Source organism: Dendropsophus ebraccatus, chromosome 15 (assembly GCF_027789765.1).
Source record: "Dendropsophus ebraccatus isolate aDenEbr1 chromosome 15, aDenEbr1.pat, whole genome shotgun sequence".
Taxonomy (NCBI): domain Eukaryota; kingdom Metazoa; phylum Chordata; class Amphibia; order Anura; family Hylidae; genus Dendropsophus; species Dendropsophus ebraccatus.
In genome coordinates, this window is record NC_091468.1 from 29,746,567 (window position 1) to 29,765,844 (window position 19,278).

The 19,278-nt window shown below is 43.2% G+C and overlaps 1 protein-coding gene across 5 annotated transcripts in view; it reads left to right on the top strand.

The window, feature by feature from the left end:
• The window catches only part of QPCT (glutaminyl-peptide cyclotransferase), a 54,774-nt gene that overhangs the window by 14,902 nt on the left and 20,594 nt on the right, over positions 1 to 19,278 (top strand). For all 5 annotated transcript variants that reach the window (XM_069954941.1, XM_069954939.1, XM_069954940.1 and 2 more), the window contains exon 4: positions 1,021 to 1,200. In XM_069954941.1, coding sequence (XP_069811042.1) covers positions 1,021 to 1,200 — 180 coding nt within the window. The remainder of the gene's footprint in view (positions 1 to 1,020; positions 1,201 to 19,278) is intronic.

Here is a 19,278-nt window from a genome sequence, read left to right on the forward strand (position 1 = left end):
AGGTTCGGAGCTCAGCCAAAATGATCATTTGGCTCTCTTAACAATGCCTTTTTCCCCCAAAGACATACCGTATTTTTTTGCTTTTTAAGACGCACCTTTTTTCTTCCCAAAGTGGGAGGAAAAAGTTAGTGCGTCTTATAAAGCAAAGATAGAGATAATATCCAAAGCTGTAACCCTGTCCCTGCCAGCGATCCACTCCTCAATGAATGAATTGCAAGGGCTTGTGCGATCTAAGAGCACTGCAAGCGATGTCCTCTGACTCCGTGCGGGCGCAGTGAGGTAGTGAAGTTGCTGTTTCTTTATGTGCTCTCACCGGGCCGGTGCCACTGAGATAGAAGATGCTACTAGATCCCACCCCCTTCCTCAGCAACATCAAAAGCGGAGTGGATCGGAGTATTGAACGGCGGCAGGCAGAGGGTTAACCAGCCCGGAACCATTAATGCTTACATTTAAAAGGTTCAGTGCCGGACAGTGCTGGCCGGGGGAGGGGCGCGTTATGCTGGGGGTTGGGATGAAAAACGTCAAGAGCAGCAGCATATCCCCATAGAAAACCTCTCCTGGTCTGGACAGTTCCTGACCTGGACAGAGGGGGCAGCAGAGAGCACTGTGTCACACTGGAAAAATACATCACTTCCTGTAGGACATACAGCAGCTGACAAGTACTGGAAAACTTGAGATTTTTTTAATAGAAGTAAAATACAAATCTGTATAACTTTCTGACACCAGTTGATTTGAAAGAATATTGTTTGGCAGAGTACCCCTTTAGGGTGTATTCAAATATTGTAATGAAATGGTCTATCTCGAGGATATGTCATCACTTATGATAAGTAGATATTCAACCTCTAGGTCCCCTGCAATCCTCAGACTGGCTGTATAGTGGTGCATCCTCCTCACTGTTTTTACCTAAATAGCAGCAAATTGCTGCAGGATAATAGAAACAGATTTGCTTGTCCACTTGACTTTTCGGTAAAGCTTTGTGTGATAAAGTCATGGCATTAACCATTAATTTTCAATTTTTAGGAAAGAAGCTCAGAATCAAAACCAAATCTTTCCCTTAAAATAATTTTCTTTGATGGTGAAGAAGCATTTCATCATTGGACTCCATATGACTCTCTTTATGGCTCTCAGCATTTAGCTCAGAAGATGGAAAATACACCACACCCACCCAATGCCGAAAATACCAACCAGCTTCATGGCATTGTAAGTATTAGATAGTGTTTCATGTGCTTTTTAATGCTGAACTTTTAAATTGTACTTTTGTACAATTTTAGTAGTCTTGATACAGTAAAGTCACCTGCACTTTCAAGTAACTCTTCAGAATGTGTACATGAGGAGTGGTACTATTTCTGCTCTGCAGTCCCCATCTCTGTCTCTCAATTGTCCTCGTCCTAGTGAATAAAAAATAACAGCTATGATGTCAGCAATGCACTGCACACAGTATCTTGCTTGAGTACCATAAGAAGCAGAAACAGCAAGGAGGGCATTAGAAAGCTTTTGTGGCCTGTCTAAAATGTGAATCCAGTACTGGAATGATATAAACCACTTACCAGGCTATGTCTTTGTCACAATTTTTTATCTGACAAAATTATGGGGTATTTCAGGGAAAACCTTTTTTATAGGCTCATGGAGGTAAACATACAAAAAACATGCCTACTCCCACACTGCCGCCACTGGTCATGGAAGGAGTATTAGATGGGGATATCATGCAATAGGAGGCACTAAGTTATATCGTTGCAGTTATGGCAAAATTTGCTACTAGCAAACTGCATTCTCATACTCAGCCAGAGCTTTCATGGCTGCCAAGTTTGTGCTGCTATTATACCATGCCTTACCCCCCACACCCATCTTGGGGACTAGGGAAAACCTTTGCAACATGGAAAACCCAGTTAAAGTGAATGTACCAGCGGTACATTCGCTTCAAGACTTTCACATGGATAGAATGGCAATGGCCGGCCCGCCATCAGAAAAACTTAAAGCGTAACTGTCATTTTTCTGAAAACAATAAATAGCAATAGTACAGGTGATATTAAGAAACTCTGTAATAGGTTTTATTTAGCAAAAAAGTTTCCTTCTGTACTGAAAAATTTGTTTTCCTAGCTCCCCCCTTACTTCAGAAGAAGCAGGATTTCTGTGTCCATTATGCTCTATGGCAGAGGTCCTCAACTGCTGCAGCTCAGTATACCTGTATACTGAGCTGCGCTCTGCACAGTAACTATGAGCGTTCGTAACAAGCGCTCATAGTTACCGTACAGCAGCACTGACAGAGAGGGAGCCATAGCCCTGTCAGTCAGCCCTCACTGGCCACAGCGGTCACAAGGCCGCACTCTGCCTCTGGTGCTGGCGCTCGAGTGCCGGCGCCAGGCCAAGGGGACAGCGGCCTCTTGTGACCGCTGCAGTGCGGGCACAAGAGCGAAGTGAAGAGGAGACGCCCGTGCCCAGGTGAGTATAAATGTTTTATGTATATGTAGAGATGGGCGAACCTCGAGCTTGCTCAAGTCCATCCGAACCCGAACTTTCGCCATTTGATTAGCGGTGGCTGCTGAAGTTGGATAAAGCCCTAAGGCTATGTGGAAAACATGAATATAGTCATTGGCTGTATCCATGTTTTCCAGACAACCTTAGAGCTTTATCCAACTTCAGCAGCCCCCGCTAATCAAATGCCGAAAGTTCGGGTTCAGATGGACTCGGACCCGAACCCGGTTCGCTCATCTCTAGTTATATGCTAGATAGGCGGGGGGAGCACAGGGAATCTATATACTACTGGGGGAGAGCACAGGGGGGCTATAAACTACTGGGGGAGAGCACAGGAGGGCTATATACTACTGGGGGAGAGCACATGGGGGGCTATATACTACTGGGGGTGAGCACAGGGGAGCTATATACTACTGGGGGAGAGCACAAGGGGGCTATATACTACTGGGGGAGAGCACAGGGGGCTATATACTACTGGGGGAGAGCACAGGGGGGCTATATAGTAGGGGAGAGCACAGGGGGCTATATACTACTGGGGGGAGAGTACAGGAGGGCTATATACTACTGGTGGAGCACACAGAGGGGCTATATACTACTCTGGGAACGCATAGAGGTCTATATACTACTGGGGGAGCAACAGGGGGGCTATATACTACTGGGGGCCCCCTTTGTACCTAATTTCAAAGGGCTGGTGAGAGAGAAAAAATGCCAGTTTTCCTATTAATAAGCATTCAACAACGTTTGTGTTGTGGTAGATACTTGTGATCAAAGTATTTTAAGAGTGTTACCTTTATTGGCACACAGAAATTTGTTAGAGCTGTGAGCTTTTGGGATTCAAAAGATCCCTTCATCAGACAAGTTCAAAAACTTGTCTTACGAAGGGATATTTTGAATCCCCAAAGCTCACAGCTCTTACAATTTTTTGTTGGCCAATAAAGGTATCACAAGTATTTACCACGATATGGATTTTTCTGGCTAACACGGTACCATACTATACATTTTTTTCTAACAACGTTTGTAAAAAATAAGAAAACAAGTTTACTACTGATGTTCAGCTCAGACCTTCACCTGACAAAAGACCCCGGTAAGTGGACCTTCACTAAAAGTTGTTGAGTACCCCTGCTCTATGGAGAGGGGAGGGAGCACATAGGAGAGAAATATCAGTCCTGCACAGCAGAACACCCTGCAATCTTCTCTCAACAAGTTCCTAGATCTTTCTGACCTCTGAATTCAGCGTTTTAGATGCCCAGTCTACAAACAGCTGACCTTCATGTCTCTTCTTCCAGCTTACTCATCTCCCTCAGGCCCTCCCCCCCTCCATAGGATATAATGGACACAATTATAGAGTTTCTTAAAATCGCAGATAAGAAGTGGGGGATGTCAGCTGGGGTGGGTCTTGGTGATGGGGATCTCCCTGGTACTACTCCCTCATCATCTGCTCATAGTATGAGCAGATGATGGGGGAAGTAGTAGTGTGTATCTGTCCCACTGCACCGAGCTACCAATAAAAGTGACCATTTTACTGCTAAAACTACAGTAATACTAAAGTGCATGCAGTGATTGGCTAAGCTGGCTGTCAGGAAGTGTGGGCAGGTAGGCAAAGGCTGTTCAATATTTTACCAACACAGCGGCTAAATAGTTAAGCAAGGCTGTCACTACATTCTCACAGCAGAATTAAAATCCACAGCGAGAATGCACCGCCATAGACTATAATGGTCCCGAGTATTGCAGTGGATTTGGCTGCAAAGCTTGCAGTGTGAAATCTGCAGCATATTCTGCACTTGTAAAGGCACCTTTCAAGGAGTAGTTAGGGGTATAAAAAAATTTCCAGCAGACAGGGGCAGGGAGGAACAAAAGCTTAACTTAACATAATAAACAAACTGCCTTACCGCTTTGGAAACCTCGTCAGGATCCCTAGCTCCAGTGACGTCATGACTCCACTGATAGATTGCCCCTCAGCCAATCAGTGACTGGGGTGGGAGAGAGAAGGGGGTCTGCTGTAGCTCAGTGTGGCCTATATTACACCTCACTTGCAAAGATAAAAGATGATTTTATGACTGCTCAGATGGCGGGAGCTCAGTATGATAACCCTGTATCTATCAGTAACGGAGGAAAATGCCTGTGTACCCAACGGTGCTGCAGCACAGATGTCTACATTGTCGGTCAGCATATATTTTTAAATCAAGCCCTTATTACACTGCACTAGGTGGCTAGTGCGGTGTATTACAGTAGTGATCTAATGATAGCTAAAAAAGTACATAATGTTAAATATAATAAAATAAAATTGTACAGGGAATACAACAACACAACAACCAGTACTTTTTCCCCTCCCTTCTTCTGTATAAAACATAAAAATTTTAATAAAAATACACATATTAGGTATCGCTGTGTCCTTTACAACTTAAAGGGAACCTGTCACCCCCCCGCTACAGCCCCCTATACTCACCTGATCCGGCCGGGTCCCGCTTCTGGATCTGGTCGGGTCACAGAGATATCAGCCGCTGCAGCTCGGCGCGCGTGCTGAGAGATGAGTCCAACGCTCATAGAGCATGACGGAGCCCTGGACTCTCCGTCATTCTCTATGAGCGTTGGACTCATCTCTCAGCGTGCGCCGGGCTGCAGCGGCTGATATCTCTGTGACCCGACTGGATCCAGAAGCGGGACTCGGCGGGATCAGGTGAGTATAGGGGGCTGTAGCGGGGGGCCGGGAGCCTGTCACCCCGGCACGGGGGGTGACAGGTTCCCTTTAAACAGTAACATTATTTTATCATTTATCCCGCACAGTGAACACGGCAAAAACAAAAAACATTCAAGGTGTTACTGTCGTTTCACAAAATTTTGGACATATTATAGAAACATATCAAATGTTTTCACTGGTCTGGGTCGCAGTGGTCAGACCTGTACCGATCGGGAAAACGAGCAGGGAGAGGGCCGCGCTGCAGCACGACCTTTCCCCGCTCTGTGTCAGCATGATCAGTTGGGCTCCACAGAGCTCCGTTATAATCCTGACTGATCACGTGACATAGAGCCGGCAGAGGACTGCACTTAGCTCCCATTTGGTATGGGTCTGAACATTTATTTAGTTAAACCGCCCCAACAAAAAAAAAGTTTAAAAAATTTAAAAGTCATAACGTATTCTAAAATGGTAACAATAAAAAGTACAACTTGTCCTGCAAAAATTAAAGGGAACCAATCAGCACATTTATGCTGACTAGGTTCCCAGGGATGCTGCACAGACCTCGCAGATGGGCCTCTTTGCCTGTCAATCACTCCCACAGAGCGCGCTGACATGCAGAGAGCCTTGACTAGTCACGGCTGAGACACTGTTCACATGACTAGTTCATGGTCTTCCTCCTGCCTCAAATGCCAGATTATCAATGGAGTGGGTGGGCTGGATGACGCTGTGGGGGCGGGGCAGTGCTTGTAACCAGGGCTGTGGAGTCAGTAAGCCGCAGCTCCGACTCCGACTCCAACTCCTGAATTTTATCAGGACCGACTCTGACTCCGACTCCTGCTCCTTCATAAATGGCCAGTCATATATTAGGGGAGTTATTTATCACACTGGCTCAGCAGCTTCTCCCTAATGTCCTACATGATCCTGGGGCGACTTATGAGGGAATAAGGAAACATATAAAGCAGCTACTCTTGTGTGTACAGTGGATACAGCCAGTCTCCAGGCTCCTTGTCCTGAACTACTCACAACTAGACTAGATGGAGCAGGTGGTCTTTTCCTGCTGACAATCTTCTATGTTTCTAACTAAATATTCACTATACACACAGAAACACTGCTAACAATGCCATATACCTGTAATATAGATGTCAGCCATAGTGATATAGAGGGGGTCACACATAGAGATATAGAGAAGTCACACATAGTGATATAGAGGGGTCACTGTGGGTGTGGGGGCACACCATAGCACACACACACAGCCTGCTGCAACCATAGTACCCACACGAGTCTGCATTTGTATAACTAGCCCATATGTATTGGCTTGGTGGGGCTTTTGCAGATGGATAAATGCATAAATGGTGCTGGTAGCACCGCTCACCAGTCTAGTCGTATAAGATACTCCGTATGGTGTCAGGCCGTTTTGGCGGAGTCTTCCGACAGGTAATGCTGCTTGGTGTCAGATGCTTGTCCATGCTCACGTTAGCGTTTGTGGATGGCTAACTTTTATGATATGGCAGTCTTGCGCATGCGTGCAGTCCTCTGTTGTCTTGTAATTAGACTCCTGATTGATAGTGGGTGCAAAAAGATGGTCTGGAACAGATGGACTGGGATGATTTGGACACATTGATTTAGGCTAGTAAATGAAGTAACATGAATGGTATGAAATACAATGATTGGCAGAGAATGAATACATAGTGAATAAATAAATGAATAAATAGGTCAATCAATAGACAATAAACATATTTAAAAAATAACAACAATAAGTAGAAAGATGATAGAATAAATATATAATAAATGATAAAAACAAACAAATATAGGGAGATCGTAATCAGAAAATGGATGTAATTCATCTTTCATATGTTCAAAAGAGTATTGAAATCTATAGAGAAACTAGATAAAATAATAGCTTTTGGGTGAAAGATAATGTTATATGGCAGGAAAGCGAAGGGGGTTCATGTGTTGAGCAGTAAGAGGGTTGGGGGGCACAGAGATGTCCTGTCTAAATCTTAAAGTGAAGAGGTGCAGCGGACCCTGGGGAACAACGTCAGAGTCCGTCATCGCGCTCATAGTACAGCCAGGCAGATGACGGGCTGTGGAGGAGGCTCCCAGAGTCAGAAGAGAAAAAATATGTTTATAGAAAGCCGAAAATTTCTAATTCTTCATTAAGGCCGCCTGGTGCTATTGTATCGAAATCGTAGATTAATTTCAATTCTGTTCTGGACATGGCAGAGATATAGTTCCCTCCTCGCCAACTCTTCTTAACTGTTTGTATAGCAACAGTTAAGAAGAGTTGGCGAGGAGGGAACTATATCTCTGCCATGTCCAGAACAGAATCAAAATTCATCTATGATTTCGATACAATAGCACCAGGCGGCCTTATCAATCAGGAGTCTAATTACAAGACATTGATCTTGATCTTGACATTGATCTTGTATAAATACTGGAGACATTGCAGTTCACTACTATCATTTATTCTGCTGCTGAGGAAAAAGCCCAAGGAGGCTTTGAAACGCGTCCAGCTAAAACTAACCTTCATGAACTGTTTATACTAGTACTTCTTTGCCGTTTAAACAACTATACTTACCGCCAAAAATCCCACGAGGTCCGGCAGGCAACAGAGGACTGCACACATGCGCAAGACTGCCACATCATAAAAGTGAGCAATCCACAAACGCTAATGCGAGCGCCCGGAACAAGCATCTGACACCATGCAGCATTACCTGTCAGAAGACTCCGCCAAAACAGCCTGACACCATACGGAGTATCTTATACGACTAGACTGGTGAGCGGTGCTACCAGCACCATTTATGCATTTATCCATCTGCAAAAGCCCCACCAAGCTAATACATATGGGCTATTTATACAAATGCAGACACGCTGTCTTATGACATTTCTGTACAGCTTACCTACTGCTGTCCTACTGAAACAACGGGCTATCCATATATTTATATATTTATGTATAAACTTACTAGCGCACTGCAGCAAAAGTCCTGACTCACGGCTGTACTAATTCATAAGGTCATAGTAACCTTTTATACTTTTTACCCTGATTTTTTTCACTTTCCTCCAACATCCCTGGGGCTGATCACTTCGTGCCTGTTGGTACAGAGACTTTATCATGAAAACTATTTCAGAGACTATCATCCAGTAATCGCACCATTGGAGACATTTTTATACATGCACTTTTGTGTTTTTTATCTTGTTTTTATCTTTTCATTGTCATTTTCATTTTTAAATTTTTATTATTTGATATTCTTTTTAAGTAAGGAATTTATCTACCGTATTTATGCATTTGTAATTTATTTATACAACTGTTATTACTTTATGCTTACCACGATACACTTTTTCTAGCAAATAAATACCTACATTTCATATAACCCTTACTACTATTTTCTTTTATCCACTATTTTCTTTTATATCTACATACCACCCCTATACCAGTCTTTCTTTAGGACCTGTTACCCCTGTTTTTCACATACTTCTCTTCACCTCCCAGGGTATAGGAGCCCTACAGGTTCGCCTCATCAGACTATAGTTCAGTAGATCTCACACATACCCCCTTGTTTTCATAGTACCCAAACACACACTGCTACACTACTTATGTGTTCTCCTCCTCCTCTATATTACACAGTATATCTTTATATTACACTGCTGCTCATATACAATTATCCAGGAAGAAAACAGCACACAATGGACTCTTCCAGCTCAGAAACAAGCTGCCAAATAGTGACCCACAACTTTTCCTCGACCACCCTTATCTAATAGGGCCAGTGTCCTATTAGAATGTTGCTCATAATATATACTGATGAGCTAAACTTAAAACTATAAAATTCATATCAAAACTTAATTTTAAATTGTTCTAAGATTTTTTTTAAAGCTGGAGTACATTTTTTCTGACTCCGACTCCAGCCAAAACTAGTTCCGATTCCACGAATCCGACTCCACAGCCCTGCTTGTAACAGTGTTCCCAACCAACGTTTACGCCAACTAAAAGCACAGGGTCGGCGCCGAGGAGGAAGGTAAGGCACATACCTTCCTCCACAGTGTCTCAGATGCATTAGGGGACTATTAGCAGGTTAGATTAGTCTAACCTGCTGATAGCTCCCCTTTAAGGCCCAGAATATCTGAGGGGGGAAGGGGTTAAAACCAAGGTTGATTGTAGATGTTAAAAGAGCTGTAAATATATCAGTGAACATTGTGCTTATTTTTTTAGATTTCTAAGATTCCTTAACATGACCTACATTTTCAGACCTTGTTGTTACCATAGAGATTAATAAAGGCACCTCAAGCCAACAGCAATAATTGGTTTGCAGTAGTGCACGCTACACTTCACAATAATTCATAGACTTGCCACTTGTGAAAAAATACTTGATCTGAGAAAATAATTGTCTTTTTATTGAGATCATATTTTTTCCCTTTTATTTAAAGGGATCAAAAATAATTAAATTGTTTTCTTTAGATTTTCAGCACTATAGGGTTATGTTCACACAACGTCAAAAATAGAGAAAAGGCGGCTGCTTTTGCAATTTAAAATAACGTCCGTTTTTGCCGCAATTTAACTGACTGCAATGCAATGCATTGCAGTCAATGGAAAGATGGACGTCCAATGCACACAATGTATTGAATAATGAACGTTATCACCGCGGATGTCAAAATAATGATCATGACAATTCTTTTCGGATGTCTTTTGCAAACAGCGGACATTTTTCATTAGTTGTTCACACACAGTTTTTCTTTTTTCACCGTTCTTTCTCCGTTTTTACTATTAAATTTAATGGACATTTCAATTAAGCCACACTCAAAGGCCAGTTAGTAAAGGCCCTATTACACGGAACGATTATCGTCTGTATTCGGCTGATAATCGCCCCATGTAATAGAAGACAGCGATCAGCCGTCATTAACGATGTCGGCTGATCGCTGCTGTCGTTTGTCTTTAACATGTTGAGAGACAAACGACTTTGAAAGCAGCGATCTGCTGTCGTCGCCCCGCAGAACAGGATCGGCGGCAGCAGACCGCCGCTATCCTCTATGGGCTGCCCGGATGATCTAGTAATGACCCAGGCAGCCCCCCCCCCCCGTAGTCACTCACTGCCGCCGTGTGTAATAGTCCCAACAGCGAGCTGATTGCGCTCGTTTGCTCCTCTTTGTCGCCCCATGTAATAGGGGCTTAACCCAAACTAGAATAACGTTTCAACAGCCGTCACTGCACTAAGGGGAGCCCAGACAGCTAAATGTCGTCCGTTATTTTAAACTCAAAATGATGGATGTGATTTTAAACGGACCTGAAAAAACTTTGTGTGAACATAGCCTAGGGCAGCATTTGGAAGTGTCATATATTTACTGAATTATAGGTAAAAATACAATACTCTTGAATAAATGCACACAAATTGATGTTTACATGGTGTTTGCAGATAAATGTATGTTTCAAAACAAAGCAATCTTAAAATAAAAGCTAATTGAAATGCATATATCTTAATGGGGCATTATTTTTTCATATGATGCTGGACTCAATATAAAAAGAAAAGAAAAAGTCATACTCATTTACCTGGATCCCCCACAGATTCCACTGTAAGCTCTTCTGGTTTCCCTCAGGTCTCTTGCAATGATTACCTGCTCAGCCAATTAATAATTGCATCACATTATTTTAGTGTGTAGCATTATTATTTTAGTATGTGGGCACGGGAGCATTTTCTCTGTGTGGGGCACAAGGGGCATTAATTCTGTATGCCGCACAGAAGTCAGAAAAAGGCACAGAAGACACAGAAGACTTTAGTTATTGGGGACATAGTTGAAGCATTATTAGTGAGTAAGGGACACATTTAGGGCAGTATTAGTGAGTGGGGGGCACAGTTGAAGCATTTTAGTGGGGACATTATTATTGTTTGATATACTAATGAAGGTGCCATACTCTACAGAGACAAGTTGCATTTGGAAGAAGATCACGCCAGGACTGGAAACAAAGAGTGGGCACCTACCTATAATGCTGCCGCCAATGTGTTTGTGTGTGTGTGTGTGGGGGGGGGGGGGTGGGCGGACAATCAGTAGGACCAGGCCCTTTCCCTGGATTTCTGATGCTAGCATGCTAGCAATCAGTGCTTTCATCTACAATTATGCTTGCGGATGAAAGCTGGCAGGGCAAAAAACACTGGTTCGTCAGCCCATCGCTTACCCTTTGAGCCTGTGGTATACAGAAAGCCTTGAGTAATGCAGGACCTCTGTGCCCCACCTTCCCTTCAGAAGCATGTACAATGACTTCACTCTTTGTCAATAGCAAGGGAGGAACAGACCTTGTTGACAAGGGAGCAGAGAGGAGATAAGTCTGTAGTGTGTGGCATATACCTGTAGGGGAGCACCAGCTACCTACAGGGATGGCACCTGGCTACCTACAGGGAACATGGGTATCCACTGGGGGGGGGGGTGGACTGGCTACCTACAGGGAGGAATCTATCTTCCTATAGGGGTGGCACCTGGCTAACTACAGGGGGAAAATACCTACTGTGGGAAGCACTTGTGTACCTACAAGTGGGCACTACTACCTACAGGTGAGCAACTACTACTGGAGGCACATATCGTCCTACAGAGGGGCACCTATGTACCTGTGACATTTGGCTACCTACAGAGGAAATAATAAAGGTGAGGTGCTGAGGACTTCCGACACAGGCATTTTCTGTGACCACACTGCCTTCGGAAACTGAGAGAGGAGAGTGCAGGCCAAGAGAGGCAGAGGAGCTATAGAGGAGCAGTGTCAGATTCTTTTTTTGGAGGGGGCACAGAGGAGGCCTGTTTGTTTTACTCCTAGGTCTGTAACCATAACAAGGGGGCATCCTCTACGTCTAGAGGAAAGAAGATTTTATCATCAGCATCGACGCGGGTTCTTTACTGTACGAGCGGTTAGAATGTGGAACTCTCTGCCACATGATGTTGTCATGGCCGATTCATTAAATAAGTTCAAGGGAGGCCTGGATGCTTTTCTTGAACAATATAATATTACAAGTTATGGGCATTAGATTTCCGGTGATACGTTGATCCAGGGATTATTCTGGTTGCCATTGGAGTCGGGGGGGGGGGGGGGGGAGTTTTCTCCCTGTGGTGGGGCAATTGTTGTCTGCCTCATAGGGGTTTTTGCCTTCCCTGGATCAACACAGTAGGGTTTCCCTAGGTTGAACCTGATGGACTCTTGTCTTCTTTCAACCTTATTTACTATGTTACTATGTTATATGGAGGCACCAAATAGGCATATATACCATATGAGTGCACAGATGGGGCCTTTATATATCTTATGGAGGCACAGAGCAGGCCTAACTACTCTATGGGGGGCATAGAGGAGTCTTAATACTATATGAGGGTGCAAAGTGTGCATAACATAAGGACACAGACTGACATAATACTATATGCGGTAAACAGATCACTGATCCCAGGGAGACCAGCCAAAAAAAACAAACACTGTCTCCTGCCAGTTAAAGCACTTAATACATTGAAATCCTAAGTGCATTGCTGCCTGGGAAATACAAACACGGAAAAAAAAAACCATGGAGCCTCATTTAAGACTCTCAAAACACAGGGCTAGCCAGATATCCCTCTGGGAAGATCCCAACCAAGGGATGGTGTGGTGTCCCACCACAGATGTTTCTATTTTGAACACCCCTCGCAAAAGCCTGGTACTTCATAAGTAAAGTGGTGATGAAGTCATGTCATGTAAGTTTTGCCACTAGAGGCCAGTATTATGTATATTTATGTATATATGTTGCACAGCAGTATTTATGTAAGGGTTACTGTATTGTATCTTGTAATTCTGTACACCAATAAGAGAGACTCTTCTATCTATCTCTATTCTCTTTTCTTCTCACACTCTCTTCACCACCACTCACAGAGGTTGTTACTTACACCCTGTAGGAAGTAGTCACATGGGAAGAGGAAGTGTAAGTTAGTTCTTCTTTGTTTCTCAGTGGAGCAAGACACACAGGTTCCCTGTCCAGGACAGACCAGCTGTAGTGTACAGATACTTATGGAGAACACAGAGACTTTCTTTCTCAGAACAACACTTCTACCTAAGATACAGTGCTAAACACTACAGAGAGGATAAGTCAGGGGACACCCCAACCCCCGCCGTGAACATCTCTAAAAGTGCAGGACAGTATCCTAAAGCAGAGGAACGGATCTGGATAGAGCAAAGCAGCCAAGAGCCTACGTACTCTATCTCGCACTGCAGGTGACACCGGGACACCCTTGGACACTTTGCTCATCTTGGACACTTTGCTCATCTCAGGACTGGGGCTGTGTCACCCTAGCAGGATGGGTACCTGAACACTACAGGGCAAAAGGTGGTATAGCGACAAAACACGGGTGCAAGTATTCTTCTTTCAAGTATTCTTCTTCTAAAGTTCCAGCAGAGCACAGTACTACATTGGATTGGGAATCTCAAGACAAACTCCTCTCCTCTCCACTACTCTGAACTCTCTACTCTTCTCAGCACGCAACCAAGTTAACACTGCTATATCACTTTCTACCTCAGTATCTCTCAGTACAGATCTAGTGAGAGCAAGTCTGTATCAGTCACGTATTAAATTATTTACCTGTATCACAGAAGACTTGCCAGTAAAGAAAAGTTTATTCTACTGGGACTCATTGGTCATTGCACCAGCACCTACACATAAGCTACAACGTCCTTGGGTCATTTCCCTTTTCTGTGGGTGGCGGTACCAACAGTCTGGGTGGGTTATATCGCCACTTTGGACCACTGTGATAAGTGCCCAAGGGACACATCACAACCCGGCAGGTCACCGACCATTGGGGAGCAATATAGCCAGCCACAAAAAACAAAAAGCAGGTGTGTGCTGAGTTAGCACTGGCGTCACAACAACCTCCTAACCGGCTGAGCTATATTCCACCAACCATCCACCATAGAAGTGGTGTCACACTACAGCACCTAGCAAGTGACTGGTCACAGCTGCAGGGCAGCCACCACTGTGGCTCCTGTAGGGAAACCACCAAAACCCCCATACTAAGCTGCCCCATAAGTCTATGGGGCCACTAATTATGTTGGCTGCACTTTAACCGGCAGCTGACAGTGTTTTCTTTGGCTGGTCTCCCTGGGATCAGTGATCTGTTTCCCGTATGGCTCTACTAGGCATTGCTCCCACTAGTCAGAATCCTGCTCCACACTGATGAGAGACAACACCCCAAAATAGTTGTCTATGGATGAATACCTGGCTTTGGTTTGTCCCCATGTCATTACTTTGACTTATAGGGCCACTTAATGTGGTGGTTTTGGTGGTTTCCCTACAAGAGCCACCCCTTGGCTTGGCCCTTTGCAGAGGGATATCTGGTTTGTTCTGTTTTTTGAGACACTTAAATGAAGATTCACAGGCTCTTTTTTGCGTATAATACTATATGCGGGTACATATACAGTGATCTAACTACTATATGGGAGTACAGAGGGGTGCTTACTACTACATAACTGACCAATGGTTCACAAAGAGAACACTATTACTATGTGGGTAATACAGATGAAGAGGTTGTATAGAGGTGAGGATAGTGCTAAAGTGAGGAGTCTAAAATGTTTCTCCAGCAGATTCTACAGAGAGAAGCCATGACCAGTAAAAGTCTTCATGATTGCCCTAGCTGAATGGAGAAGAAAATGAACTAGATTTGCATTTCCAGGGAAATACATAGAGGGAGATTTATCAAAATGGCGTAAAGTAGAATTGTCTTAGTTTCCCCTAGCAACCAATCAGATTCCACCTTTCATTCATCACAGGTCCTTTGGAAAATGAAATGTGGAATCTGATTGGTTGCTAGGGGCAACTAAGACAATTCTACTTTTACACCAGTTTGATAAATCTCCCCCATAGTGCTTGAAAAGAGCACCCTTTTAACAGTGACTTCCCTTTAAGAAAAACTTTAACCCTTGATTCCCTCCCTTTAAAAGCGACTTTGGTACAGTCCCTTTAAGAGCAACTTTGGTAAAATCCCTTTAAGAGCAACTTTGGTACAGTCCCTTTAAGAGCAACTTTGGTACAGTCCCTTTAAGATCAACTCTGGTACAGTCCCTTTAAGAGCAACTTTGGTACAGTCCCTTTAAGAGCAACTCTGGTACTTTTAAAAAAGACTTAGGTACCATCCTTTGAAAACCAGCTTAAGTACTGACTAGGGATGGTCCGAACCTGGTTCGAACGGGGTTCGTACGAACCCGAACCCTCCGCAATGATTACCGCTGTCTGCCCGCTCCGTGCAGCGGGCGGATCCAGCGAGAGGGACTCCTGGAAAACTGGGATATAGCTATAGGCTGTATCCCAGTTTTCCAGGCGGTCCTCCCGCTGTATCCGCCCGCTGCACGGAGTGGGCAGACAGCGGGAATCCGATGCCGAGCGTTCGGGTTCAGCCGAACCTGAGCCTCGGCGGGTTCGGACCATCCCTAGTACTGACACTTTAAGAGCGACTTAGGTACCGTCCCTTTAAGAATGACTTGGGTACCGTCTCTTTGAGAGCGACTTGGTGTCGTCCCTTTGAGAGCGACTTCGATACCATCCCTTTAAGAGCGGCTTGGGTACCGTCCCTTGTAAGAGCGACTTATGTAATGCCCCTTCAACCCCTTAAGGGCGCATGACGGGTATACCTGTCATGCGGCCGTTAAGGGGGATCAGAGAGGGCTCCCGGCGTGAGCCCTCTCCGCAGCCCACGGTCCCCGGTTGCTATGTGCAGCCAGGGACCGCGGGTATTAGCCGCGGCCTGTCGCCATGGCCGGCTAATTAACTATCCAAATGCAGCTGTCAAAGCTGACAGCTGCATTTGTTTAGTATCTGTGCCCCCTATCCCTGGTGTCTAGTGGGGGATTTCCCCCCCGCGATGCGATCGCAGAGGGGAGATCCGTTCTAATGAGCCGGCCGGGGCTCAGCGTCGGAATGACGCTGATCCCGACACGGAAATCCATGTAAATGGTCTGCAGCAGACCATTGTAATAGAGCACCGCTCTGATGGATCGGTGCTCTGTTATGTACACAGCATTGATCTCATTGGGAGATCAGTGCTGAGTATATAGAAGTCCCTCAGGGGGCTTCTAATTACTGTATGTAAAAAAAGAATTAAGTGTTTTTATTAATAAAAAATCCCCTCCCCTAATAAAAGTGCAAATCACCCCCCTTTTCCCATTTTATAAATAAAAATAATCATAAAAAAGAATGCAATATGGTAACATTTGGGGGCTTCCTGTGTCTACGTAATGCAGTATATGGTAAAAGCGACATGATACCAATATTCTATAGGTCAGCCCAAACACAACCATATGCAGGTTTACACAGATTTTCTAATGTTTTTTTTAATTAAATCCTTTTTTTTCCCAATTAATTATTAATCAAATGGGCCTATTGTGACGCTTATAATGGTTTTATTTTTCCACCTACAGGGCTGTATGAGATGTCATTTTTTCCGCCATTATCTAGTTTTTATTAATACCATATTTGTGAAGATCAGATGTTTTGATCACTTTTTATTAACTCTTTCTTATATATAATGTAACAAAAAAATGGTAATCCGCACACTTTTTTCGCTCTTTTCGTTTACGCCATTCGCCGTTAGTGATGGCGATTGTTATATTGGTTTCAACGATCATGGGGAGCGGGGGTCCCGATCGTAAAGTGACAGGGGACTCCCCGTACCTGTACGCCCTAGGTCATCTAGGGGTTAAGAGCGACTTGGGTACTGTCCCTTTAAGAGCGGCTTATGTAATGCCCCTTTCAGAGCGACTTGGGTACCGTCCCTTTAAGAGCGTCTCGAGTACCATCCCTTTAAGAGCGACTTGGGTGCCGCCCCTGTAAGAGTGACTTGGGTACCGTCCCTTTAAGAGCGGCTTGGGTACCGTCCCTTTAAGAGTGACTTGGGCACTGTGCTTTTAAGAGCGACTTGGGTACTGTCCCTTTAAGAGCGACTTATGTAATGCCCCTTTAAGAGCGACTTGGGTACCGTGCCTTTAAGAGCGTCTCGGGTACCGTCCTTTTAACCCCTTAAGGACCGGGCCTGAAATGGCCTTAAGGACCAGAGCAAATTTTATGAATATGACCAGTGTCACTTTATTCATTAATAACTTCGGGATGCTTTTACCTATTCGGCTGATTCTGAGATTGTTTTCTCTTGACATATTGTACGTCACATTTCTTGTACATTAAAGTAGATACTTATAACGAATCTTTATGAAAAAACCCAAAATAACGTGAAAAATTGTGAAAAAATGCATTTTTCCAACTTTAAAACTTTTCTGCTTATACAGAAAATGGTTATGCCACATAAATTATATATTAAATAGCATTAGCAACATGTCTTCTTTATGTTGCCGGCATTTATTAAACTATATTTCATTTTTTTTAGACAATAGAAAGCGTAAAACATAAGCAGCAAATTTCCAAATTTTCAGTAAAATTTCAAAATCTGATATTTTTAGGGACCTGTTCAGGTTAAGGCCGGGTTCAGACTATGTAAGTGTGCGGCTGTATATGCGGCTGTAATTGTGCGGCGGTATTTTTGGTGGTTCATGCGTACGCTGGAAAGTATAGGATATACGGCTGCACAGTGCACACTATGTATGAATCTACGGCCCGATCGTAAACGGACCCGTAAAAAATGAACAAGACCATTGTTTGCGGCTGGAAACGCGGCCGTGGATTGACAGGCGGTCCGTACGGAGTACTTCAAAAATAGCCGGCAATGATGCCGAATGCCGATGCCTCTAATAGTTAATATATTAAATTAATAAAACACATTTTCTTTGTAATAAAGTCCCTTTCGTTGTTCAATAATTTAATTCTAACGAATCCATCATTTTGCAATTAAATATACTGTTAAAATAAATATATATATAAATAAATGTATATTTATATATATATTTATTTTTTGACAATATATATGAGCGCACATATAATTCTAAATGTTTCTTCTAATAATGCTATTGTGATAACATAATTAGAAGAAACATTTGATGTTTTCATTAAAGTAAAGTGATGATTAGTACAGAATACTCTTTTGCCGGCAATATGAATTAACGGCTTATGGAGCTTCCTGTACTAATTAATATTTAATTAATAAAACAAATTTTCGTTGAAATAAAATCAGTTTAGTTGTTCAATAATTTAATTCTAACAAATCCATCATTTTGCAATTAAATATACTGTCAAAAAATAAATATATATATATAAATATACATTTATTTATATATATATTTATTTTAACAGTATATTTAATTGCAAAATGATGGATTAGTTTAAATTTAATTATTGAACAACGAAAGGGACTTTATTACAACGAAAATGTGTTTTATTATTTTACTAGATTAACCATGAGAGACATCGGCATACTGCAGAGGATCGCAAACCTCGGTAATAGCAATTCATGTAAACTGTGTTCCCTGCTTTCCCAGATGCATCCAGAGGTGTTTGCATCACTTTCTTAAGATTTTATTTGTTATTTTTAGTTGAACCAGATTTCCAAGTAAATGACCGTATGTTTTGAGCCGCATGTCTATTTTTTCCCACGGCCGTAGTTTCATCCGCACATTTACAGCCGCATAAAAAATACAGCCGCACAGTTACATAGTGTGAACCTAGCCTAAAAGTGTATTTATGGGGACTGTATGTTAGAAAGCCCCACAAAGCACCCCATTTCAGAAACAGCACCCCCCAAACCCTGCAAAAGCACATCCAGAAAGTTTTTTAACCCTTTAGAGGAGTCACAGAAATAAAAGCTAAGTGTGTAAGAAATTTGAAAATGTCAATTTTCTGTGAGATTTTCTTGTAATCCAATATCTTTCATAATTGTAAACCTATTACCAGAGAAATGCACCCCAATATTGATTGCCCCGTTTCTGCAGTTTATAGAAATACCCCATATGTGGCCCAAATGCGCTATTTGACGCAACCACAAGCCTCAGATATAAAGGAGCGCCTAGTGAATTTCAACACCTCAGTTATATTTGGTCATTTTTGACTGTACCACTTCAGGTTGGCAGAGGCTCTGGGGTGCCAAAACCTAAAAAAACACCCCTAAAGGGACACCATTTAGAAAACTACACCCCTTAAGGAATGTAACAAGTGGTGCGGTGAGCATCTGGACCCCACAGGTGCTTCACAAATTTTCCGAACAATATGGCG